Below are 26,242 nucleotides of genomic sequence, written 5' to 3'. Positions count from 1 at the left end.
TGCATGTTTCTGGTTGCACCACTTGAGACTCTTAGGCACACCTCATAACTTGCAAAGTAAATAATAAATAATGCAAAATGATGTTACGCGAATTACTTGGATAAAGTCCTAGGACATAGTACTGATTTTGTACCTCCATGCCGCTGTCGTCCTCCAGTAATGCCACAAGATCACAGTCCTGGCAGATTTTGTTTTTGATGTCCCTCATGAGTGGGCCAATGCCCGGTTCATTACTGCTGTATGGGTTTCCTGGCATACGGCCCTGCAGGAAGTCCTCCTGCTGTGGGTCCTTCTCCAGCGTAACAAAGAACTCCGTCACTTCATTCTCCTCCTTCATAGAAACCGATGGAAGACATTCTTTTTTAGCAAAATCATTATTCCAAAAGTTCATGTCAATGTGCTGATGGCTACTTACCGGATAAATGATGCTACATAACCTCTCGAAGATGAAGACAGGGGTGCGATAATCATCTAGGTCGTACCGCTTCGCAGTTTCGATGCACACAGCCATGAATGCTTTGGTCTCAGACTCTGTCCCTACAACACAAGACACAGCATTGAGCTGATCTGGTCTCTAAACATCAGAGAAGACCTGAATGCGAAGGCTGGAACCTGTAGTCATATCTTCCAACATCTCCAGCAGCATGTCCTGGGTCTCATCGATCAGTTTGGTTCTCTGGACCACCAACTTCCTTAAGCACAGGTAGCCGTTAAGGACTGTGCCAACCAACCGGCTCTTAAAGTGACGCTTAATGGACTCCACCTCCACGAATGAAGACAGCAAGCCTGTAAGAGAACAGAGACGTTTAAAACAAACCACAAGCTCTCAGGAAATTCTTTTGAGTTTAATTTTAAAGTTAAAATTCACCTGTCAAGCTCTTGAGGGCATATCCCTGCTGTAAGTCCGTGCTCAATGTGGCTTCTTCAAGGGCGAGAAGATGAGCAATTTCCTAAAGAACGCCACACAAGTTCAGGTTAATGAAAATGACACATCTTTACAATATAACCTTGTATTATCTACAGTTTCTGACAATACCTTGGTGATCAAGTTGCCGATGTATGGTAGGACACCTCGAGCAGCCAGGTACACCTTCCAGTGAGCAGGTTTGATGAGCTTCTGGTACAAAGCCAGGTACTCTGCAGCACACTCTCCTGCAATGCTCAGCTCATCCAGATAACTGAAGAACAAACAACAAAAACTTCAGTCCAGTAAGAAATGGCTCCTACATCTGGCTCGATTGAGCATAACATGGAAACATCTGCTCCAAAAAGGATAATTTTATACATCCATGTCATATGTACCTTGTTAGAAGGTCCAGAACCTGCTGTTTGCGGCTGGGGAAAGTTGTTAGGGCTTCGACGATGGTGCAAGCCGCCTGTCTCGCTGCCTGGGTGGCTGGGGTGAAGAGCACCTACGAGAAGGGTCAGATTACATTAGAGCACATTAATGCAGAACAGAATCAGACACTCTATACAGTCGTTCGAGGGAGCACATACCTGTCTCAGCCAGTTGTTATGACCCAGTTTGAGCAGCCGAGGGAACAGGCCCTCTGATCTGGACCTCATGAACTGCTTCCACTTCCACACGTACTTCTCCATCAGGTACTGCCTCCTGATCTCAGCCTTATTCAAAGGTTTAGAGACCGTTTCCTGACCTGTTGAAAGACGAGAAATCCAAAATCAAGTAAAATGTTTCATGCAAAAAGCCCGTAACATTTGCGAGCGCAAAATTTGGGTATTTACATCTAGCAGGAAGGCACTTTTTCCAGGCTTCATAAGATGCCTTGGGGTCTTTTTTGAGCCAGAGCTGGGCCTGTGCATGGATCTCGTTGTTATATGGCTTAACTGTAGTCAGGGATTCAATGGCAGCATCCTGTTAAAGAGTTCAAGTCAAGTAAGTGCATCAATATGTATTAATTAATACATCACCGGTACTATTAGTCTGTCTTACCTTGTTTTTCTTGCTGGTGGGGGCAGGAGGTTTGATGAGTTTCTGCAGGATCCTCAGGCACATCAGTGTAATGTTCTCCACCACCACAGGGGTCTTTATATTCACCGCCATCAAGAACAGACTCAGCGCTGGAAATGTACAGTGAGGCTTCAGTAGGAGGCACTGATATTAAAACTGACCAATAACTGATATGATCTGATACCGAGATTATATGTCTGTTGAACAGCTACAGCTTAAGGAAAAATAAAAGGTTCAGACTTTTAGCTCTGGAAATCCATCACAGGACTCACCACAGCGAAGTCTGAGCTCCCAGCATCCTCCCTCCTTAGCAATGGAGTCTGTAAGGAGCAGCATTTCATACTGCAAACTACTAACCTAAATGACAGGAGACAACAATAGTAAGAACTAAACAGTCAAATAAGTACTACAGATCTACCACATGCATTAAAAACTATAGCTATAGGTCATCTTAAAAATGTATTATGTAATAGAGACCGTTACCAGATCAGGGTTGGCCCAGTGACCTTTAAGGGCAGCGGACACCTTGGCAATAATGAGGTCATTCATCTGCTGTGTGGCTTCTGGGTGATCTCTGCAAAACACATTGATATTAAAGTTAACCTCTTGTAAAACAAACAGTATTAGCTATTCTCTTCAGAGATTTGCACATTTGTGTGTGTGAGTGTATACACCTGGTAAGCAAACAGACGAGCTGGCGGACCTCCTCCCTCATGGATCCAGTGCCTCGGCGCAGGTTGTACTCAAACAGCTCTCGGATGAGACCCTGCAGTACCAGGATCTGTCTGATGGCGGTGTTGGTTGCCAGTGCACGCAGTAGAGTGATGCAGTGGCCTGTGACTGCGGACGCACAGCCGTAACATTTGTTGGAGGACGTGTATCCGCATCCCAGCACAGAGAGGGCTCGATACTGGCTTGCTGTGAAGGTGGGTTGGGTGGAGGTGCGGGATGATTTGGTAGCAGCTTCCCGCTGTTGCAGGTCATACTCCAGCAGCTCCTTACGCGATGCAAGCACTTTCTGAATGAGTAATATAAACAGACTTTACAGCAACCATTTTATGATACAATTATTTAATTATCATTATATTACTTAAATAGTCATATTATTTAACTACATTATGTTATTACACACATAGTTATTTCTAATTATATTAAATTAGCAACAAGCTGCGTAAATGTATCTACAATAATGTAAAAATTAAATAATTATCAACACTTAAACAAGTGATGGATAAAATAACATTTATATGATAAAAAATGATAGCAATAATAAAATTTTCATTGTTTAAAATATTAATATTTAATAGGGCTGTCAAATCGATTAAATCACAACCAAAATAAAAGTTTGCTTACACACAAGTAAATTAAATTAATTACATGTATTAATAATAATAATTTATTTATTGATATAAATATATACACCTAAATATTTCTTAATATATACTGTACAAAATATGTAAACACTTATAATAATAATACATTTTAACAAAACAACAACAACTGTAATAGCCATTATTATTATTGCTACTGTTGTTATTTAATATTAAAATACATTTGTTAATAAAGTTTACATTTACAATTTAAAATATTTAATTTATGATTAATTCTTTAAATTCAGTGGCATATTGGTTACTACTAAAATTGTTTGTGGTAGGAATGTGAAAGAAAATTGTTTGCGACTACTATTCTGGTATAGTAACAGCTCGATTGAACTCTAACCTGAATGATTTTGGAGAGCTCATCGAATGAAGTCTTGCAGTCTCCGCTGTATTCCTGTGCCAGCTGCTGAATGTACCGATTGACACTGGCAGTGGAGGTACCGAGACCAGCGCCTGCTCCTGTATCATCCTGTGAAGTGCCGTCAAATCATCAACACCACACCCACAAACTGTATTTCAGGAATAATTTTTTTCAGGAGAAAAGTAATTGATCTATCTGAAGCAGAAGCTGACAAACCTGTGGTTTCTCAGGTGCAGCTTCATTTACTTTAGACAGCAGGCTCTCCAGCTGCGGCCGGTGACCCATGAGCTGGTGGTAAACACGGTCAGCCTTGTCGAGTAGAGTGTTGATGTTGGTCACAGCCTGGACACAATAAATCATTACATCTGTTTCAGTAAGTGGACTTTTTACATTTACATTTACACTATTCCTGACTTGACCAGGTCTGTTTGCATCTCTCGTTTTCTGTTGTTGCTGTAACGTAGACTTACCATGTTCCGTACAAAACGATGTTCCGTACAGGTGACGTTTTAGCGCCGATTGCAGAATATATAATTACAGTTCGTACATAAACTATATATCTGTGTCATCCTTATGTTTCTCTCTTTCACTCCCGATCTAAACAGAGACCAATCCGCTGTTTGTTTCAGTAATATTTGAGTAAGTTTGCTCGTTGCGCCCACCGCACTTGGAAATGGACAGTGGGGAAGATTTACTTCAAAACTTCAGCTTGGGAGGAAGACAACTAGAGCAGCGAAAATTTACATTTCTATTCCACTTATGTTTCTCACAGTACTACAGCCTTTATTAAATGAATATTATGTTATCACAAATTGTTAAATATATTACTTTTTGTTGAATAAATGCTTTGAAATGGGAGTGTTTAAGCATCGATTGCGGGCGATAACCACTTAGCGTCACCCTCACCTGAGACTGGCGGCAGAGATCTCTTACTTTATGAAGTTTTCACATTGGTTAACCTTTTTTTTTTAATTAATCAGTGCCCTTCTTGTTTTCTGCATCTTCAGAAAGATAAGGAAATTATGTTCTCTAACCTTTCACATAGTTCATGCTTAACACACATGTCATAATTAATATCACGACACAATCATGTCTAACTCGCATGCGCCCTTTATTAAAGCAGCCATTAACTTGTATTTTGATCAAATAAAAAGGGAATAATCTTTGATATTTATTGGAATTATGTTTTCTTGCAGTTAAAATAAATAAACAGCTCACTTTTGATAAGTTAAATGTCCATTTTCGCCGATAAAATCAAGTAATGAGCGCTGTACGGAACATCATTATAAGCCTGTACGGAACACCGTTAACCCCTATCATCTTCCGTACACTGGCGGAGGTGGTACTTTTCCCCAGTTTTCTCAAAAACTATTGGTCCTAAAGACATCAATCAAAGTGTAGACTGTGTAATAGGTATTCCCCCGGAGAATGAGCACACAAGCATGCTTGTATGTCTTTTTACAACGGAGGAGTGGTCACTGGCGTGCGGTGAATAGCGAAAAGTGTACGGAACATGGTTAGTCTACGTTACACATTCCTGTTTTAACTTACAATCTATTTATTTATTTATATATCGTTCTTAATGTGTGTGTGTGCCTGCAATACCTTTTTCCTATCCTCTTCATTTTCTATAGGATCCACAGCACAGCAGGGTTTTGCATACAGCATGAAGTCAAAACGTGCATATTTACAGAAACCACAGGCATTGCACAGGAACGGGTCCTTCTCGTCGTAATTAATGGATCTAGAGTTTTAAAAACAGACAATTACAAATTTTATTTCAGTGCAATTCTGTCTGTTTTCTTGGGTATTTGGACAACATCCAACCCATGCGTACCTGCACTTGTGGCACTGATACACGTTCTCTCCACAGTTGCCACAGACTCCTGGGTTGGCAGGGACAGAGGCGCTGCAACGCGGACACTGCAGGGTCTCCGTAGACGCCTGGTAGTTCTCATAGAAATCAGAGAATTCGATCATCAGGTTGGAGGCCACAATGGGGAGAGGGAGGTCGATCTTCACTTCAGTTTGGCCAGGGGTTAACTGCACCTTCTTGGCTTTGTGCCAGCGAGCAGGTCTGCGTGAACACAATTTTTATTTTATTTTAATGAATCATCATATGTCTACAAACACCGTTCCAAAAAATTGACCGATTGGCATGCTTACTTGTTCTTCAGCTCTACAATGGCCTGTACCGTCCTGTTGTTGTAGTACAGGTTGATTGTGCGAACCATCTTGGTTCTCTTGAGATCCCCAATCTTCACAGTGACTTTGCTGATAGTGTGGCTGCCAATCAGCTTCACCACTTGCTGAGTGGTAGTGTAACGTGTGTCCACTTTGATAGATGAGAGTTTGATGTTCTAAGAGAATAGGAAATAAAGCAGGCCACCATTTAGAACCATAGCAACTAAAACAACCTCTAAAAGTGACATGTCATGAACGTCACTCACAGAGAAGGGCACTTCAGGATTGTTGCACACTAAGCAGGGATCACTCTCCAGGAAAAATCCATCAAATTCCACCAGTCCAGACAGGGTGCTGAGAAGAGAAGTGTGAAGAGATGAAAAATTCAGGGATGTTATCACATCCATGATCCAGAATACCTCAAAGAGAGCATGCTGGGAACTCTTACTTGTATATATTTGAATTGGGATGATTGGTCAGGATGTGGTTCTGTGCCCTCAAAATTTCTACAGCCTTTTGAGAGTATTCCTTCAGCTGGAAAACACAAAATCAAAACACTTATTGCAATGCAAAACACTCACACCACTCACATTTAAAAAAAAAAATTATTATTTATTTATTTTTTTAAAGAAATGTATACTTTTACCCAGCATGGATGCATTAGATTGATCTAAATAAATATTTTAAGAAAGATTTATATTTCAAATAAATGCAGAAATTAAATTCTACCCAGTCATTTAATCTAAAATCACATATTCAAGTATCACTACCTTCTTCTCCGTTTGAGGTGTTTTAAGGGAGAAGTATCCGAGCAGGTCAACAAACTGAGCTGCTTTACGACCATAAGCGGGGAGTTCTGGCCAAATGGCCCACATCAGGTCTAACAGCAACTCCTGCTGGGATTTGTTTGAGTTCCTGGCAAAGCAAACATTCATATGATTTAACATGATGGAACTTCTGTATCAAGCTCAAAACACAGGACACACGAGAGTGTGTTTAGGGAAGGTGTTCGCATCTAGTAGCGAAGTACCTATAGATATGCAGCGTGAGGCAGTGGGCTTGCCAGCGCACAGATGAAGAGTTGGACTCGAGCAGGAAGCAACGCAGGAACTGAATAAGTGTCTCCTTATCTGCGAATTTATTGAGCTGACTGACCAGAGCCGTACATAGCTGATCTTCCTGACTGCCAGCTCCATCTCCTGCAGAAAACACAACAGGAACATTGAGAAAAGTACCATGGAACTGTTTTTTTTTTTTATTCTAAATTATAGTTGTGTAATGCTCCGAGATCATCAGTCATCAAACCTTCTTTGTCTTTTTCTTTGTCCTCTTTCTTGCTCTTCTTGCTGGAGGATTTGCTCTGAGAGGGCTGAGATGAACCTCCAGAACCTCCACCTGAAGCTCCAGAGGAGGAGGCTGACAGGACTTTACTGCCACATAAAGCGCAAGAGAGCAGCTGCAGCAGGACCGGAGAAACACCCTCATCCACCAGGAAACTCACTTGCAGCAGGAAGTACAACACCGCTACACAGAGAGAGAATTCGATTAGTACCACAAGTGACATTACAACTAGGAGAACTTCAATAGCTACGCCTTTCTGTAACTTTAAATATTGAGCATGGCATTAACGCTAAGGTCATGGGTTCGATTCCTTGGGAAAGCAAGAACTGCAAATGCAAGTCCCTTTGGATAAAAGCATCTGCCCAAATGCATAGATGTTAATTTAGGACACATTGTGCACTTACAGTCATCCTTCATGCAGAACTTCTGCCAGTTGATCGTTCTCTGAGTGGCAATTTCAGCACATGCTTTAAGATGCTCCATCTGTGTAAAAGTAAAGGGAAGTTCATGCAAAACCAAACTCTAATAAGAGTAAAATTCATAGGGCATCGCACAAGCTTGTTACTCACCAGACTAATGAGAGTGTCGTACTGTAGAGCAGAGCCAGATGTTGCAGTGACAATTCCTCCCCTCAGGAATATGCCCTGCTCCTCCAGGAGCTTCTTGATGCCACGCATGTGGGAGTCAAGTGTGTGGAGGTCTCGGAGTTGACGGTACTTCTCTTTGGATCCGCATATGAAAAGCAGGAGCTTCCTGACTTGTCGCCTCACGAATGGCGTCTGCTGGATCATCAGATACTGGAAGATGATTGAAAAAAGTTGATTCATGCTAAATTATTCATTGAAAACTCTTCGACAGGCCAAAAGTGAATTACCTCTGACAGGAAATAGAACCAGGAGTGATCAAAGACTGGCGGTGGGATGCGCGAGTTAGCGTCTGCGATTTTCTTGATCTGGTACGGCAGTCGGAGGACCATCTCAGTCAGGAGCTGAGAGTATGCTTCAAAAACATCAGCGGCATGGCCCTGAAAAACACCCATAATTTGAAGATCATGATATCTTTTATCCTGGCAAGCTTATCCTCACAAGCTTATAAAGACCCAGCCTGTACCTTGACATACTGGCGCAGGAAGAAGGGGCTCATGTCTGGGGGTGAGGAGGAAGTGTGGGGTTTTAGGAGCTGACTGGTGGCCGCTGGCTCCTCCTCGCCCTGCTGAGTCTTCCAGAACTCCAGCAGGGATTTGAGGACATGCAGGCAGTAGTCTATCGCTCCCATGCTGAGCAGAGCGGTAGCTGTTGCGTTGGAGATGAGAGAAGACGACTGGCAAGAAAACAGAGATGGGATTAAGTTTTCACATTCACTGCTTAAACTAAAACCTGGTAGAAACACGTAAACAACAGTATTAGAAACGTAGACTTCCTGAAGCAAAAGTGTAAAAGCTGAGACTAATCTAAATGTGTAAAGAAGGCCAAATCCCAAACAAATAGTGTGGCTGCCCATCAGTGTTGTCAGGGACATTTCAAATGATGAAGTTTATCAAATGTTAATTATTGGCAGATTTCACATTTTCTTATTACATATGTTAAAAGTATGCTTTAATAATTTCCTAAATATGTATATAAATAAGAAAATAAAATTGTAATAACATTATAAATTAAATTATAAAGCTTAATTTTATTTCTTAAAGAATTAAAATCTTAATTAAAAAAAAGTTGTATAATGTTCACAGAAAACAAAAACTGAGACACAGTAAGACTGGGTCTGTATCAATTAAAAAAATTAAGCTTTTATTCAACAAGGATACATTAAACTATGGTCAAGATATATATGATTCATTTAATAAGAAGAAATGTTTCTTGAGCAGCAAATACACTTTAGATATTTGCATATTCTGAAGGATCATGTGACACGGAAGACTGATCAATGATGCTGAAAATTCAGCTTTGCATCACAGGAATAAATTACACTTTAAAATATATTCAAATAGAAAACAGTTATTTTAAATAGTAATATTTCACTATTTTACTGTATTTATTCAAATACATGCAGCCTTTGTGAGCATAAGAGAAACTGAGTTTTTTATGAAGTCTAATTCTCAGGCTTTGTGTTTCAAAAATAACATTTAAATCTTTACAATAAAGCCTTTTAAGCACTGTATTACCAGAGTGAAGAAAAGCGTTACCTCAGAGGAGGATTTTGAGCCAGATTTGGTGCGGGACATGAAGACACTGAGGAGCCTCATGATGACCAGGTGCACCTCGTTTATGGAGCTGCGCTCGTTCTTCTTTGAAACATCCTGGAAACCAAAAATAACAGTCCATATTCTGTTTCCATACAAGAAAAATGCATTTAAATAAAATTCTTTCTCAGTGTAGTCTCACCTTCTTGTGCATGCTGAGCTCGGCGATGAGCTGGGCCAGTAGGTCATCTAGTGCTCCTTTGTCTTTCTCATCCTCTCCGTCCAGATCTGTGGTCAGCATGAGGATGACCTGCATGTAGGGGATGGCCTGAACTCCACCTACAGTGTGGAGCTGGGGCAGGTGCTGCAAGAGACGCTCCAAGAGCATCAAACGCACCATGTGCAACCTGGAAAGATGAGTGAGAAGGCAGTTACACAATCATTATATAGAAACGCAGAAAGTTACCTTTAATAATATTGGTCTTTTATATAGCAATACAGATTGTTTTAAAGAAGCTTAACAGTACCAAACAACAAACTCTAAAAAAAAAAAAAAAAAAAAAAAAGGATGGTTCCGGGTAGGGCTGGGCGATATGGAGCAAAAAATACCAAAACTTGAAGAGTGCCTGCTTGAAGGTCTACCAGGGATTTAGAAATTTTGCAAGCCCAGCAGGGCAGTCAAAGAGATCTTTTTTCTAAATATTCTAAGCAAGCCAAGGGCAACAAACATATATAAAGTGTATTTTCTAGTTTATTGTAGGAGACAAGTACTCCATCCAGTAGACAGACCTGTTGCTGGTATGGATGTCGCCCTCTGTCTCTCCTTCACCCTCTGATCCGTCTCCTTCATGCTGGGCTGTGGTGGTGCTGATGGCTCCTGTGCTGGAGCTCACGCTGCCCGGCCCTGCAGGGTGTCCTTCAACAGTCGTGTCTCCATAAGCACTGCTGCGGCCAGACACTGAAACACATACATCATCCTGAGTGGATGCCACTCTTCAAAATAATCAATTTCAAAATAAATTACTTTTCAAAAACATCAGACAAAGGTAAAAATCGAGTCTTACCATTGTGTTCTCCAGCAACCGAGTCGATGGCGCTGCCTCCGCTCTCAGAACCCACGCTGCCCCCGTGCTCGGCGGGAGAGGTGCGCAGCGTGGAGCCGTCTGTGGCCGCTGTGCTCCCCTCATCATCCGAGGCTGGGGCTGAAAGCATAACCAGAGCTGTTACAGGAAAAAAACAGCAGGCTTTGCTAAGGGGGGGGGTTTCTAAAGGTGCACACAAGCATATACAGAGAAAAACAGCCATATGTTTGAAAATGATTGTATCTGAAATAAACAAATGACATGAAATGGATGCCAAGAGGAATGCTGGGTGAGCATACAGTAAGCATGACAGAAAATAGGGGCGGGCAATCTTCTCAATGTAATATAACCTTCTTATAACAGACAATCACGATCTACAATCTGAATCGCAATCTAATCAATTTCGAGTACTATAGAGAATATGTAGACTTGAACAAGCCTATGGACAGATCTCTTTGCACAATTTAAAACAGTACTGCATTAAACAATTAGCTGTCAAAACGTTCATTAAAACCTGAGTTAAACTTAAAACACGGCAAAGTCTTCACTGTATGAATTAAATTAATTCTTATTAATGCTACTAAAGTTATTCAGTCAAAAGCAGTGGCTGATTTTCTCTGACTTGTTTGATTAACAATAATGACAGACAGTAGCATGTATTTGCATTAGACTGAGTGAACGGCTCTAATATGTTACATTTCTTTCCCAAATGTTTACATTCACTTTTATTCTTTATGTAAATACTTGAGATAATTTACATTTACATTTTTTGTGTATATTTGACTTAAGGCGCGCACCTGAAATCCCAAGTATTTTTGACTCATGTTCATGTTCCACTCAGTTTGAAATCAACACAAAATACAAAATTAGATTAATAGCAAAGCTCTGCTGCTAGCTCACACTCAAATGTTTTTCAAATATGTCACCATGAATCCAAGACGAGACATAATTTGGTCAGTCAGCACAGTCATCTAGCAGGTAGTCAATGCTGTAGTTTTATGAGGGCATACAAGATCATGATCTCTGCTATTGGCTTTAAAATTATATTGTGGGCGTCTTTAAAATTACAATCTAAAATCGTCAGATTGCACACCCCTAATTGAAAGAGTGTTTTTTAAAGAGATGGGGGCAGTTACCTGATGCAGTGGTGTCTGAAAGGGTTCCTGCGTCCAGGGATGAGGAGCTTGGGGCCTGACCAGACAGACCCAGACTCTGTAGACCCAAAGCACTGCTGCTGCTGCCTGCAGACACATGCCATAACATACACTCCACATGAGACGATGAATGACCATATGCACCACCAGTCAAAGTTCAGAACAATTGAGATTTTTCAAACAAGGCTCTAATGTTAACCAATGCTACATTTTTATTTGATAAATACATAAAAAAGCAACACTGTGAAATTGTATTTCTAAGAACAGTTTCTCATATTAATGCTTTAAAATAATTAAAGCTGTAATGACATTCATCACACAAATGGATAATATTTTAAATATTCAAACAGAAAACAGTTAAGTTGCAATAATATTTCACAATTTTCCTGTTTTTACTGTATTTTTGAACAGATAAATGCAGCTTTGTTGTAAACAGTAATGTAAACAGTGACCTTGCTGGTCTTGTTGCAGACTAAGAGCTATAGCCAGCTCCACCATGGTCTCATCATCAGCGTCTGGAGGGATGTCCAGCATGGGTGGGAAGCCCTCCGCCCCAGCCAGCAGAGCTTCGAGTGGAGAAGGGTTTCCATTGTTCACATTCTCTGCTGTCTCCAGGACCATAGACTCCGACTGCAGATCAAACACAGAGAGGAGAGGATTACATAACAACCGCCTTCCTTACATACAGTAGACTGGACAAAGACCTGTTTTAAAGCAAGTACTGCCATCTTAATTATTTTAAGATTTTATGATTTATGATTTTTTTAGGAGCTGGCTCTTTAAAGACTGATGTGTGATGATTATTTGTTAATAACGTGGTATATGAAGGGGATGCTATTATGCTTTTTCAATGTCAGTAAGTATGTAATGTTGCTGTTTGAGCATATAAACGATCTGCACAATTTTGGAACTTCTGCAAAGCTCAAAATCCACTTCCAAAGGAAATATTTTATTTTAACAGAAATCACTTTTCAAAAACTGCAGGAAGACTTGTTTGGACTACAATGCATATTTTGGGTGAATGGGGCGAGACCTGGTTGAGCTGCACTAGAGAAGGCAACGAGTGTTATCTCTATGTGAGACACGCTAGCTCTCCCAGGGCAGATGAACTCTGAGTGGTTACAATCATCTTGATTTAAATCGCACTCAAACTTATTTGATTTTGACGCAATATTTAAACTGAAGCTTGCAGACAGCGGCTATAGTAAGTGGCATGACATTTCCCAACCAGGCGCAGAGTGCTGCCAATCACAACACACACTGGCCCAGCTAACCATTAACAACACATTTCGTATTTCAGAGGGCGGGCCTTCATTTGATACAGGAACTATTCGAGCCGTTCATGCAAGACTGGGGAGAGAGGTGTTGTACAACCTAGCATGAGAGCCTGTTCTACTACACCCCCCAAAACAAACTCAAGACTTTTTAAAAGAGCACAATAGCATCCATTTAATACATAATTATATGACTTTGCATGACCTGCATACATATCACAGTCTAATCATTGTCAGATATACATATGAACACTTCTAAGTGTAAAACAGCTGGACTGCGAAACTCACCACCATCTCAAAGTCTCCGTGGTCCACCTCATTTTGCTCTTGACTCCCCTGCCTGCCACCTTCCCCTCCTGTCATGCTGGAGGGCTGCATCTTCTCATCAGCATCATCGTCATCATCATCATCTTTATCTCCTAGGATTTGAAAGCACAGCAATGCATTTTTGTGGGTTGATTCATTGTAAGGTGTTTGTATGAGTCACAAGTCACAAAGCTGAAAGGCACGGCTCGTACCCATGGGCGTGTTGGAGCGTGGGGGAGAGGGTAAGGTCACATGTCTGCGTTTGTTTCTTGGTCTCAAAACTCTGATCAGAGCCTGTTTGCATGCAAAGCTCACAGAGGTGTCCTGCAGACGAGAAAGAGGTGAGAACTGCTAAATTATTTATTTTAAAAAGGTAAGGATCATGGAGAAGGACCAAAATAGGATACGTACAGGGCAGAGCAGCATCTGCATGTAGATTTTAGATGCCACATTGATGTAATCCAGCTCACAGGTGCAGTAACCGTGAATGATATCAACCAGTGCATTGACCGTGGCTTCAATGTGAGTTAGACCTAAAAGAAAAAACGTGTCAGTTTCCTGAAACAATAAATCAATGAACTACTAGTGTGACTTAAATCAATAAATACCACTGTGCAACTATGTACCTGGCAAACAGGCGGGAGCCAAAAATGCATTCTTGGGTTTGAGAGAATGAAGCTTCCAGAAGTTAGTGACCAGCTGCATGATGAAGCTACAACTCTCAGTATCAGCTTGCTTCAGTCCATCCTTCCCATCATCACCTATATCTGAAGGTAGAAAAACACTGACTTTATAAAAAGGCGCATAAAAGGACAACAAGATGAATGTCTAAGAAGTTCAGTGGGGGTACCAGTGTCTGACTGAGGAAGTCTGGACTCTGTGAAGTGCACGAGGTTGTTGGGTCTCATGATAGCGATTGAGCGGGCTGTAATCACGAGCCTCTGGAACACATCAGGGTCCAGCTCCTTCCCTTCTTTACTACAGCTGTTCAGACACTGTACTGCATTGCCCAGCAGAGACTGATCCTAAACACAGATTAGGCACCAATTAGAAAGCTGAGTTTGAAGATATGGTGATTCATGTCTAAAACAGAATAAAGTTCTGATTGGCAGCGATCATGTTTGTACCTTGTGGTTGTGGTAGGCTGTGCGGCTGGTGTGCAGGCTAGCCAGAAGGCCTTTGGTCTGCTGTAGTACTCCAGCAGGAGTGGGGATGGACAGGAGGAGAGTGGCCAACTCTAGAGCAGCACATTTATTTTTCTCCTATAGATCAAAGGGATGGAATGTCATTCAAAACAAACAAAAACACTCTGAAACCCCTCAGCAAAAAGCAGTGCTGTAATTTTGCATTAAAACTTTTAAAAACAGTTTTTGTTAACTGAAATAAAATATAAAAATAAAATAAAAAACGTAAAAATATAAAATTGTAATAAGAACTAGAAGTATTAAAATTACTAAAAAAAGAAATGAGAAAGTTAAACAGAAATATTATATATATATATATATATATATATATATATATATATATATATATAACCTAAATGTAAAAGCAATAAGTAGTGTAATACTAAAATAGCAGTGGCTTTAGGTAGTGTTATCACAAAACCAAAATTTCAAAATAATTTAACAGTGTGTTAAATATTTAACAAGCACTGAAATATTAACATGAACACTAAAGGCAAAATGTTTAGTTTATGTTGCCCAGGCAAATATAATTATCATCTTCTGAATTATACTGACACCTAGTTGTGTGGATGTAATTTGCCAACTATGAAATGGGCTATTCAATGACTAATTTGTCCAATAACGTGCAATAACAGAGATGTTATGTAGTTAAAGCGAGTAGTACATCAGCTGGTCATGTGATCTCAGCATGGAAAAACAGCTTTTAATAAATAAATGATAAGGATTCTTCATCTAATGTGAGAGTACATCATTTTCAACATGTATTCCAATTTTGGATCACCTGGTACTGGTACTTTTGATATTTCTAATCATAAAGAGAACAAGATTTCTTTACCTTTTCATTGGGGGAACCCACAGCAAAGCAGCTCTCTAGAGCTTCCAGTGAGCTGACCACCAACCTAGAGATCAGACAACAGTTAGATAGGGAAAGCAATGTATAATATAAAAATTATAATAGTCCATACTAACATATTTCAATTTTACATCACTCAAAGCATTGCCATTTTCAAATTAGAAGACATTATCAAACATTAAAAGCATTAAAGTAAAACACCTATGTGATTACTAATGCCTTTAAATATGCTGTTTTTGTCCTGCATAATCTACAGCAGAGCAAGCTCAGTCTGACTGCTGTCTCTCAAACACACACACACACACACAAGCAAACCACCATGCACACAAGCAGAGAAAGGGCGGTTACTAACCGGTCCAAGGCTGATAAGGACTCAGTTTCACAACTTTTTTTTATTGTTTTAGGGAGCAAAGAAAAAGAAAAATGTGTGAGGATCACAGAAAAGAAATGTGTAAAAATGATTTGTATGTCAAACACAGGAAACGTAAGCATGCACAAGGTCATTATGATGGCAGCCATGCACTGGACACGTCGCACACACCCCCCATTCCCTTCTCTCTCCTCTGCTCTTCGTTTCAGTTACGTTAATTGACATCAATTACGGACACTCTTGAGACAATAATATAGATTAAATGCATTGAATTAAGTGTAATGAAGACAAAGATAGAAGACATGTTTTTTTTTTCTTTACAGGAAATCGTATTAAATGAAATGTTGAAATCAGAGCACACTGGCTTAGAAGACAAGTGTACCTCTCCAGTACAGTGCCGCTTGTTGTGATGGGGCTGGTGATCTCACTGTCTACGGTGCCATTGCCCTGGTTTAGGTTGGGGCTACACACGTTGTTGACTGCAGCTGAGGGGAAGTCCTCGGGGGGCTCATCTGGCCAGCCAAACTGCTCTTTGGTTTTGCCATAAATCTTGATGGAGTCCAGCATGGTGACACCTGCTGGGTCCACTGAAGCACCAACTGAAACAAAAAACATCAGCATTAATAATTATAATCACTGCTTAAATAATTTTCTACAACAAAATAAAATGATAATAATAATTTAATTAAAAATTGCAATCAGTAATTTATAGGAATTCCATACAGAAATATGTAAAATGTGACAATTACTTTTTTATTATTATTATGGCACTCACACATATATGACAGATCACAATTTAATTAAGTAAATGACATAAAAAAAAAAAAAACACATCAGTATATTGAAGCAATATCTACTTCATAAAATGTATTTCACAATGTAATATTCTGAATTAAAAAAAGACCAAAAAAGTCATTTTATTTTTTTATTTAATTTAAAAATGTAATTAATTGTTTTTCTTTTCTTTTTGTTTTGCCTGTTGGTCTCTTACTGAAAATGGAGAGCTTCTTATCTGCCTGAAGGGCTTCCTCGCGAGTGAACGGGAAGTCAAACCAGCGGGAGCGGGTCAGGTTCAACTGCATGGTGCGTCCAAAGATTTCAATGTAGGAGGGAGCTCGCTCAATGGCCTGAGTGCCCACCTGCACCCTCATTCCTGTCATTACCATTGAGTTGTTATTGTTCACTACTTCCACCGTGAAACCTCCAGGCTGTTGACAGGAAACAACATAAATGACTTAAAATGTTTTAGCAACATATTGATGGCAACTTCTAAATAACATCCTAGTTGGAATTGTGTTTTTTACCTTGGTGTTGGCCACATACATCCCTGTGGAGTTCAGACGGTGTTTGATCTGTTGGCCGTTGTAGACCTGCAGCAGGTCATTGCCTCCAAACTCCACCTCTGTCAGCTGCTGATTGTGCTCGAAGAAGTCCACAGGGAAAGTAACTTGGCTGGATGTGCGTGTGGCTGATGAGGAAACACAAAGTGGACCATAAATCTCTCTAAACAACACTAAACAACGTGATTAATCAGAGCGAATGTCGCGAGACTCACTGGCCGTGGCCGTCTTGCGTTTGCGGACAGGTTTCATGATGCTGATCACACTGCTAGGCTGAAGGGAGGGCTGGAGCCAATAGGACGTGTTCTCCACATTGGCCATGTATATACGGAGACTGCCATCTTCACACAGTAGAATCATGGTGGTGCGCTGCTGCTCGTTGCTTGCTGTGTGACGGATCGCAACCATGTCCTGAATCTGAGGGGAAGAGATTTTTGCACCATATTAGGTTTTATTAAAAACTACATTTTTCCCATTCCAGCCTCTGGTATTGGGACTAAATTTGTTTGGCTGGTTGGCATTTTAACGCCATGCCTGCTTATTTGGCTGTTTTCATGGTTGAGTAACAATTGTGAATAACAATACCACAAAAGAGACATTTTTAAAACTTGTATGCAACGCTAAAATGGATTCAGGGTTTACGTGGACATTTATTTGGAAGTGCTATTATTTGAAATATAATTTCCTAAGAGAATAATAGATGCAGGATTGTGGTAAGAGGAGCACAACAGTGGATATTAATTTTTTTTTTATTAATAACTTGTGTGTGATTCTGGAATGTTCTATTCTGTATCTCCAAACTAAGGATGATAATAGATGTAATAGTTCAGTGTCAATGTGCTTGTTATGTCAACTTCTGGCATTCAATAATAATCAAAATGAACCAGTAATGCAAACACTAAACTCAGAGACAAATATATATGTGGCGAGTGGGGCGGGGCCGAGAGGCGTGGGAACGAGGAGTGAGGCCAGGTGTAGTGATTGGAGATGAGCTACACCTGCGCCCCACCGCCGGTCTTGAGTCCCACGTAGGAGATGGAAGGATATAAAACTGGAGTGACGACCGTGAAGGACGAGAGAGGACCAGGCCTGGGATATTATTTTATGTTTGCTTTTTATTTATGCGCACCAGTCGTCCGTGAGGGGCTGGTGCGCCGTTTTGTATTTACTTTGGAATATTAAAATGAGTTTTGATTGTGCGCCGGTTCCCGCCTCCTTCTTCCCGATGAATATGGAGATTTGCATATCGTTACAGTGGTGCCGAAACCCGGGAGAAGGAGGGACGCGCTGCTGAAGATCCCTCGCCACTGTGGTGAATCCGCGGTGCCCTCGAGCTGGCGAGGTATGTGCCGCCAGGGACGCTCGAGGCAGTGGGCTGGAGCGAGTTGCCGGGGACGGGCGAGCCCGCTGCTGGCCGCCCACGATATGGAGGGGCGGCTGCCGTCCGTGAGGGAGCGGAGGAGTCGGCGCCGTTCGCCAGGGGGCCGGAGCCTGCCGCCTCCGTGAAGGAATCCGGAGGAGCAGGGAACGGGGGACTCCTGCCGGCTGCCCAAAACCGGAGGAGCCGTCGCCGTCCATCGGGCGGCGGAGGAGTGTCGCGCCGTCCGCCGAGGGCCGTCCAGTGCCACCGCCAGGCACTGCGGAGGAGATCACCCAGCTGGTGGAGGGCCGAGCAGCAGTGCGTCTGGGAACCGGATTTTTTTTTTTTTCCTCTCTCCCCTCTCTCGTCCTTGTCGCTCCTCCTTCCATCTCCTTTTCTCTCGCCTCGTCTGTCCTACCCCCAGGTTCCTGCAGGTCCCCGTGAGCGGTCCCCCCCGGAGGGAAGGGGGGGGGGGGGGATGGGGGAGTAGAGCGCAGTCTCGAGGGTACCCCCCGGCCTGCGAGGGGCGATGGGGGTATGTGGCGAGTGGGGCGGGGCCGAGAGGCGTGGGAACGAGGAGTGAGGCCAGGTGTAGTGATTGGAGATGAGCTACACCTGCGCCCCACCGCCGGTCTTGAGTCCCACGTAGGAGATGGAAGGATATAAAACTGGAGTGACGACCGTGAAGGACGAGAGAGGACCAGGCCTGGGATATTATTTTATGTTTGCTTTTTATTTATGCGCACCAGTCGTCCGTGAGGGGCTGGTGCGCCGTTTTGTATTTACTTTGGAATATTAAAATGAGTTTTGATTGTGCGCCGGTTCCCGCCTCCTTCTTCCCGATGAATATGGAGATTTGCATATCGTTACAATATATTTTTAATTTAATATTAGTTATTTGTACAGTTTTTTTTAATGATTTTATAATATTTCCAAGGCTGTAAATTAATGTAAAGCCAAATGCACATTTTTCCGTGATTAATCACATCTAACATTGTTGATTGCAATTAATTAGTGTATAGAGCATATGCTAGCCACAGAAACTGAGTAAAAACATTAGCACAGCCTCCAAGGGGTCAAAAACAACAGATGTTGCATTAAACGATTCACACATTGTTTTTTACAATAAAATATAAAAAATTTCATAATATATTTTATACTTCTAACCACTAGGAAATTCTAGAAACTGACCTTAGCTTTTGCAGGCAGGGTCTTGATCTCCTGGATGAGGAATGTGTCTGGTTTTACCATGATTACTAGAGGGATTCCTGTGGTCTGCTGGACACAGCACACCAAACCTGGGTGGTTCATCACTTCTGACCACTGACAGAGTGCTGGAGATGTCTTACTACTTCCATTAGATCTGCATGTGCAAGAGAACAACCATTAGAGAAAAACAAAACAAGTGTTATAATCTCATTTGAAGACTGAACGTTTCTGCACAAATGTAGAAGAGGAAGAGGAATCATACCCTTTGACATTGATGGTAAAGAGTTTCCGTGTTTCCATGTTGCTGCAGCTCACTGTGGCAGCGAATGACTTGCCTTGACTGTAGCTGAAGAAGAGCATCTGCAGGACGTGGGAGTAATACACAGAGACTCCGCCTCCAGCCACCTGCCCATTACTGTCCTGTGAAGCAAACACACAACAAACTCAGCGAGCGGCCACACACTCAATCCATTCTGAATCTACTTGGTTAACTAGCTGTAGTCTATCTGACTTTATAGGAAAATATAAGACTGTAAAACCTTCAGGTCCTCGTGGTTGATCTCCAGAACATTGGTGACGTAGAAAGGGCCGTGCTGGGCACTGCTGGACTCATCCATCACCTGAGTGTACATGTAGCCAGCGGAGGACATGATTACAATGATGTTTTTGCTCTCCTCGTTGAACAGGAATGTGGCATCTCTGATCTTTGAACTCGGTAACAGGAAGTAGTACATGGGGCTCAAGGCATCCACAGATAAGTCATAAATCTGCAAAAAATTGTGATGTAAGAGACATTATTTTGATAGAACTGATGGCACATGACTATATTGGCAAATTTGTGTCACTTTTGAGGATAAATGTATTTATAATTAATGTATTATCCTTATACATACAGTGCTATTCAGAAGTTTGGGGTCAGTAAGATTTTTTACAAAGTTAACTCGATCAAACGTGACCATAAAGACATTTGTTAAGTACAAAAAATGTTCTATTAATCAAAAAATACTGAAACTTTTAATCAAGCTTTCTACAAAATGTAAAAAAACTTTTCAACATTGATTAGAAATGTTTCTTGAGCACTAATTAAGCATATTAGGATAATTTCTGAGGGATCATGCGAAACTGAAGGAGTAATTGCACCGAAAATTCACCATCACAGGAATATAGAACATCTTAAAATATATTAAAACAGAAAATGTAATAATATTTAAAATGTACTGCAATTTTTTATTAAATGCAGCTTGTCAAAAAAAACTAATATTACTGAGCCCAATTTTTTTTATACATTTAATTTAACTTTTAATGTATACATTTTTTATTTTATTTATTTGACAATATTAAATCACCTTGACAAAATCAGCAGTGATGATCGCCAATTCAGTCTGTGATCCAGGAAGCCATATGGCCTTGATGATGAAGTTTCCAGTGGCAAGCTGCGGATGCAGGACTAAGTGATCCGAGACGGAGCCTGTGCTGCTGAAAGTCAGAACGTGGCAGTCCTGTAGACGAGACAGAGAAACAAGACTAAAGGCAGCGGAAAAACAAACCTGTGAAATAAAACCTTCATAGTTTCCTTCACTGTGTTTGTTACCTTGAGTCCACACACTGCCAGATAGTCCTCGTTACAGGGGTTTCCTGTGAGGCTGAGTACTGTGAAGGGGACTGGAGCGGAGGCCAGGCGAGTCAGAGTCAGTTTCCTCTTACTGGAGTCAGCCTGCTTCAACAGCGCAGACAACTGCAGGACCGTGATCTGCAAAAAAAAATACAAATAAAACACAAAAACAGCCAATTGCAATGTAGTCAAAATGAAACATGAAGCAGCAAAAACACATTCTGGTTTTCTGGATTACCTTGCCCTTCTCATGGCTGACTGCGAGGTGTTGTCTGCGTCCGTGAGGGGAAGACAGCACACACATTGCCACCCGACGCAGCACATGGGCGCTGATGAGCTGGCGGATGGTCTGTCCTTGATCTCCACTGTAGTTCATCCTGACGTTCTCAAAAGCGCCCTCTTGTGAGCCCAGTGTGGGAACCTGGAGGATAAAAACATGTTTAGTGTTAGCAGTTGTGATTCAAGAAATCCACGAGTGGTAGAATTATTCTTAAGGTGTTTGGGTTCATACCATGAGCTGGTCTGTCATCTCAACAGTCTTGTCTTGAGTGTGTAATTCGTTGAGGGCGTGCTGAGCCCGGCTGCTGCTACCCACCGCCGATGCCTGCTGGAAATTGGTCTGAATGGCGTCCATTAGGAAAATGAGCAACTCCAGCACCAGGGCTGCAGTGGAGGAACTCGTCTGTAAAGCGATAATAATTCGAGTGAGTCAGATGCGCTTTTGATTTCAAAACAGTTTCAGAGAAATTCTCGTACCACTTGGACGAGCAGATCCTCTCTGCAGCCCTCGATGTTTTTACACACGCTGCTTTTCTTAGGTTTGTCGTCGTCGCTGCTTTTGCCGTCACAGATGGTGACTTTTCCCTTGTCTGCGGGTGAGGAGCTCTGGTGGCGGATGGCGCTCTCCGGCATGCGCAGCTCGTTCTGGAACGCCGAGGACTCCTTCATAGTGGAGCTCATTCCACTGCTGGGACTTCTTTTCACTAGAGCCTGTAGAACAAAGATACAGACCCAAGATCAGGGATATGGGATACATTTTATTACTCTGAATAAATTACAAAGGATGTATATGACAGGAGGGGGCACCACAGGGAAGAGGGAATCAAATTGGACCGCTACATGCTTTGCGTTTCCATCAAGGAGACATGCATGAGTGGAAATGGCTTAGATGTTGAAATGATCATCTTAAAAAGCTTTTTAGACTAGAAAATTTAGCTCAAATCTTAAGAAAAGACAACACCTATATTGAAGATTAAAGGAACAGTTCACCCAAACATCATTTAATCACCCTCGTGTTGTTCCAAATTCATCAAAAGAAGATATTAAACTAGCCATCAAACTAAAAATGAAGTACCGTATTTTTCGGACTATAAGTCGCACTGGACTATAAGTCGCATTTATTTAGAACCAAGAACCAAGAGAAAACATTATCGTCTACAGTCGCAAGAGGGCGCTCTATGTTTTCAGTGTAGACTACAGGAGCACTGAGCAACATAGAGCGCCCTCTCGCGGTTGTAGACGGTAATGTTTTCTATTGGTTAATTTCTCTCGGTTCATGTCAAATTCATTTTGATAAATAAGTCGCACCTGACTATAAGTCGCAGGACCAGCCAAACTATGAAACAAAGTGTGACTTATAGTCTGGAAAATACGGCATTCATTACTGTCTACACTTTGTATAAGTGTTTTTTTTTTATTTATTTTTTATTCTTATTCATTTTCTATGAGGGTTTGCCATTTTTGTAGTTAAATGGATTGTGCAATTTCACAATTTTCTAGAAATTAATGTTGAATAAAACTGCCAAAATTAAATTTATAAATTAAATATATACACTACCAGATTATTATTTTTTGGCTGCTGAAAAATATATTAAAATATAAAATCATTGATTTAAATTGCAATACAATTTCAAAAATTGTATTATTTTTAACTGTATTTTGGATTAAATAAATGCAGCCTTTGACAGAATAAGAGACTCCTAACTTTTAAACATTAGTGCAAGAAAATAAAAGGTTGCAATTTTGGTCTAAGCTAAGCTTACTTGAGCTTATGCTAGTTTGGGTTCAAACTATTTTTTGTAGTTATTGATAAACTATTTTGAAAAATAAAAGTATTTGACTATTTACTTTTTGTCCGTCCATGCAGTACAAAAGGACTGAAATTATGTGTTGGCTAAAACCAAGAAATAACAGAAAGTTGGAGACTTAAATATTGCATTCTTGATCAGTAAATGAACTGAATATGAATTCAGTAATATTTGATATAAAATGACATTTTTATAACATATAAATAGTTTTTAATTGTTACAGCTTTTGACAATGCAAAAGTCCTTATTTAGTAGATTTTTGACTACTTTTATGTTTGTTTGTTTTCTTTTGGGGAGTTTAACAGCAATAGTTACTACTATGGAAACAGGTAGCCAACAACTGTTCCTGTGGCTTTGAAACCACATGAGTAAAAAAAATTTTGGGGGGAGGGGGGGGAACTATTCCTTTAACAATATAATGATATAGACTGAATTAATCTGAAGTAATAAACTAACAAAAAGTAAAGGAAAAACTTGCTAAACTATCAAAAAAAAGGAAAAGATTAAATGTTGCAAACCCTGATGAATTGAGGGAGGTCTGAAATGAGCTAATGGCAGTCAATGATAAATGATTTGCAAGCCAAAGTTACCGCAGTTGCTCTTTTCCCATGATGACCTGAAGTATTCGGTCTCACCTGGCAGCTGCCATCCTCCTTGGCACCGCAGTCACAGAAGAAAGAGCCGTATTTGGCATAGGAGATCTCATGATCTTTGTGACAGACCTTGGCACACACTGTGCACACACCTACCCCATCCACCATCTTACAGGTGTGACAGTGATACCTGTATGGGGAAGAGCAGGAAATTAAAGAGCGACAGCACAGCTTCCGGAAGCTTCTGTTGCATAGCATAGGAATGCCGAGTTGATCCATTACCAGTGCTGGTTCATGAACTCCTTTTGTGTTATGGTGAAGGTGCATAGCTTATTGCAGAGAGAATCCTCATCCTAAAACACAAGAAACTCAGATATGATTGGAAAAATTGAAGCAATATTTAAATCTAAGGCACAGTGAGTAGACTGTCTCCTGACCGAGTCTTCCGCCTGTGAGTCTTCCTCCTCTACGGCCAGCTCCTCCACCCAGTCAGAGTCAACTTCAATAGCCTTTTCCTCTCCCTCCATCAGGAGCTGGGACGAGCCCTGGCCACTGCTCTGCCTCAAAGCATTCATCACATCTGCCAGGTAGGAAATGATGTGGCAGGCACACTCCAGCATGCTTGCATGCTGCAAACAAGAGTGTTTCACTTACGGTGCCACACAAATACAACATGTGCAAATGGTTATCCTTAAAATGGACTTATCACCTACCTTGCCTTGTGACACATTGGCTGTAACTTTTTCCACAACATTCTTCTGATACAAGTATTTTTTACTGAAAAAAAAAAATAGGAAAAGTTCAGATTTAGATTCAACTGTAGGTAATGCATACATTTATGATCCACATGATTACACACACACACACACACACACACATATACATACATATACATATATATATATACATATATAAATACACACATAAATATATATACACATATACACACACATATATATTTACATAATACTTCTTTCTGTACTATTTTGTTCTTCTTATTTTTCTTATATATATTTATATCCAAGTCACTTGCCATCTCGTGAGCCAGTCAATGGCAGCTCTGTGTAGCTGTAGATGTCCTGCTCCTTGTCCCGCACTGGCTAGAGTGGCCATGATGACCATGAGCTCAGGGAAGCCCGCCCCATCCCCGCTGGCCAGCATCTCCGTTGCCATGGGTATGAGAGTGCTCAGAAGCACCGTGCAGACACCCTCGCCCACCTGGCTGTTATCACGGACAATGTAGGAGGTGAGGAGTTGCAGTAGCTGTCTGTTCTCTTGCACTGTGTCCAGCTGGTCTGAATCTTTGGGAGGGGAGGCCGTCATGCGCTTCAGCCAGGCCTGCAGCCTCGTGGGCTCCACACAAGCCAGCTGGGCTAGTGAGCCGCACAGGCACAGAAGGCTGGGATTGGGGCTCTTTTCCGCTGAGGAGTGAACACAGATGGGACATGTGAGAGGGGGAAATCAGATGAAATATTTTTGGGAGACACCGCATGGCTACTTACTGAGCTGGAAAAGTTTAGTGAAGAATTTCAGAACCCGGTTACAGAACTTTGCCGATAAATTCTCATTGGCAGTGGCCATCATGATCTGCACCAATTCTCCACTACAAGACAAGAGGGGGAAAAGGATGTATTCAATAGATGCAGAACACTTCTAGCAATTTCGAAATAAATATTATTTGCCCAAGGCCTACTTGAATGAGAAGAACTCCTCCATTGCTTTGCGGACCTGACTGCTTTCCAGCTGTTTCTCCAAGTACTGTAGACACTCTTCAAGAATGGACTCATCCAGACCACTGATTGGAAACAGAACAATATTTAACTGAATTATTTTAGATTGCAGTTCTGAGTCTACTTAAAAACCATATGGTCAGCTGGGGTCCAACCTGTTGGGGTCAGAGTGATTGGCGATGATGTTGTAGCAGCCTGTGATGAGGCGCTCGTAGACGAGAGCCAGGAAAGCGTCTGATTCGGCAGGGCCCAAGATCCTCTCCAGCGAAGTGCTGCAGATCTCTGCCACGCTCTCTGTGCTGCTCTCCAGCAGGAGAGGCAGCAGTGTGCGGATCACCTGTGGACTGTTCGGCTCCTCTGCGCTGCAGCCAAACACAAGCAATCTTTAACATCTGTCAATCTTTTATACTATTTGTGTTGCAACTGTCCCTCAAGACTTACACTATGAGGTCCCCAGTAAGGCGCACTAATGAGAGCAGAATGTGTTTGAGCGAGGAGGCTACGGGCAGCGATTGGTTGCTGAGGGTCCCCAGATGGGCAGCCTGAATGGCGCTGATGTAACTTTCTGATGGGATAGTGTCATTGGCAAAGGCGTTCCGCTGTGGGGAAAGAAGCGATCAGTGTAAGGTGAAGTAGTACGAGAGCGTATTACTCGAAGAGCTGAAGGAAAAACAT

At 41.4% G+C, this 26,242-nt stretch overlaps 1 protein-coding gene across 17 annotated transcripts in view; it reads right to left on the bottom strand.

Moving 5' to 3' along the window:
• The window catches only part of LOC127944195 (E3 ubiquitin-protein ligase UBR4), a 50,035-nt gene that overhangs the window by 6,517 nt on the left and 17,276 nt on the right, over positions 1-26,242 (bottom strand). For 4 of the 17 annotated variants that reach the window (XM_052540022.1, XM_052540025.1, XM_052540023.1 and 1 more), the window contains 61 exons: positions 26,009-26,166; positions 25,723-25,929; positions 25,531-25,632; positions 25,340-25,440; positions 24,871-25,258; positions 24,551-24,614; positions 24,275-24,466; positions 24,120-24,190; positions 23,835-24,027; positions 21,914-22,147; positions 21,669-21,839; positions 21,396-21,578; positions 21,137-21,295; positions 20,892-21,044; positions 20,085-20,312; positions 19,808-19,965; positions 19,528-19,699; positions 17,192-17,393; positions 16,941-17,104; positions 16,628-16,844; positions 16,019-16,235; positions 15,619-15,651; positions 15,249-15,312; positions 14,357-14,491; positions 14,080-14,254; positions 13,856-13,996; positions 13,641-13,762; positions 13,442-13,553; positions 13,212-13,342; positions 12,102-12,279; positions 11,632-11,736; positions 10,478-10,633; positions 10,203-10,371; positions 9,616-9,820; positions 9,417-9,530; positions 8,345-8,554; positions 8,109-8,258; positions 7,804-8,031; positions 7,639-7,717; positions 7,199-7,417; positions 6,924-7,092; positions 6,664-6,808; positions 6,342-6,427; positions 6,160-6,247; positions 5,876-6,069; positions 5,547-5,786; positions 5,315-5,453; positions 3,926-4,051; positions 3,689-3,817; positions 2,644-2,987; positions 2,453-2,543; positions 2,242-2,326; positions 1,952-2,079; positions 1,744-1,873; positions 1,498-1,667; positions 1,303-1,412; positions 1,037-1,178; positions 869-950; positions 613-786; positions 416-537; positions 134-331 (listed from right to left, as the gene is read on the bottom strand). In XM_052540022.1, the coding sequence (XP_052395982.1) occupies positions 134-331; positions 416-537; positions 613-786; positions 869-950; positions 1,037-1,178; positions 1,303-1,412; positions 1,498-1,667; positions 1,744-1,873; positions 1,952-2,079; positions 2,242-2,326; positions 2,453-2,543; positions 2,644-2,987; positions 3,689-3,817; positions 3,926-4,051; positions 5,315-5,453; positions 5,547-5,786; positions 5,876-6,069; positions 6,160-6,247; positions 6,342-6,427; positions 6,664-6,808; positions 6,924-7,092; positions 7,199-7,417; positions 7,639-7,717; positions 7,804-8,031; positions 8,109-8,258; positions 8,345-8,554; positions 9,417-9,530; positions 9,616-9,820; positions 10,203-10,371; positions 10,478-10,633; positions 11,632-11,736; positions 12,102-12,279; positions 13,212-13,342; positions 13,442-13,553; positions 13,641-13,762; positions 13,856-13,996; positions 14,080-14,254; positions 14,357-14,491; positions 15,249-15,312; positions 15,619-15,651; positions 16,019-16,235; positions 16,628-16,844; positions 16,941-17,104; positions 17,192-17,393; positions 19,528-19,699; positions 19,808-19,965; positions 20,085-20,312; positions 20,892-21,044; positions 21,137-21,295; positions 21,396-21,578; positions 21,669-21,839; positions 21,914-22,147; positions 23,835-24,027; positions 24,120-24,190; positions 24,275-24,466; positions 24,551-24,614; positions 24,871-25,258; positions 25,340-25,440; positions 25,531-25,632; positions 25,723-25,929; positions 26,009-26,166 (9,552 nt within the window). The remainder of the gene's footprint in view (positions 1-133; positions 332-415; positions 538-612; positions 787-868; positions 951-1,036; positions 1,179-1,302; positions 1,413-1,497; positions 1,668-1,743; positions 1,874-1,951; positions 2,080-2,241; positions 2,327-2,452; positions 2,544-2,643; positions 2,988-3,688; positions 3,818-3,925; positions 4,052-5,314; positions 5,454-5,546; positions 5,787-5,875; positions 6,070-6,159; positions 6,248-6,341; positions 6,428-6,663; positions 6,809-6,923; positions 7,093-7,198; positions 7,418-7,638; positions 7,718-7,803; positions 8,032-8,108; positions 8,259-8,344; positions 8,555-9,416; positions 9,531-9,615; positions 9,821-10,202; positions 10,372-10,477; positions 10,634-11,631; positions 11,737-12,101; positions 12,280-13,211; positions 13,343-13,441; positions 13,554-13,640; positions 13,763-13,855; positions 13,997-14,079; positions 14,255-14,356; positions 14,492-15,248; positions 15,313-15,618; positions 15,652-16,018; positions 16,236-16,627; positions 16,845-16,940; positions 17,105-17,191; positions 17,394-19,527; positions 19,700-19,807; positions 19,966-20,084; positions 20,313-20,891; positions 21,045-21,136; positions 21,296-21,395; positions 21,579-21,668; positions 21,840-21,913; positions 22,148-23,834; positions 24,028-24,119; positions 24,191-24,274; positions 24,467-24,550; positions 24,615-24,870; positions 25,259-25,339; positions 25,441-25,530; positions 25,633-25,722; positions 25,930-26,008; positions 26,167-26,242) is intronic. The other 13 variants (XM_052540028.1, XM_052540031.1, XM_052540037.1 and 10 more) reach the window with 9 other exon arrangements.

This window comes from Carassius gibelio, chromosome A23 (genome assembly GCF_023724105.1).
Source record: "Carassius gibelio isolate Cgi1373 ecotype wild population from Czech Republic chromosome A23, carGib1.2-hapl.c, whole genome shotgun sequence".
Classification (NCBI taxonomy): domain Eukaryota; kingdom Metazoa; phylum Chordata; class Actinopteri; order Cypriniformes; family Cyprinidae; genus Carassius; species Carassius gibelio.
The sequence above is the reverse complement of the archived record's forward strand: the minus strand, read 5'-3'. Positions and strand labels throughout refer to the sequence as shown.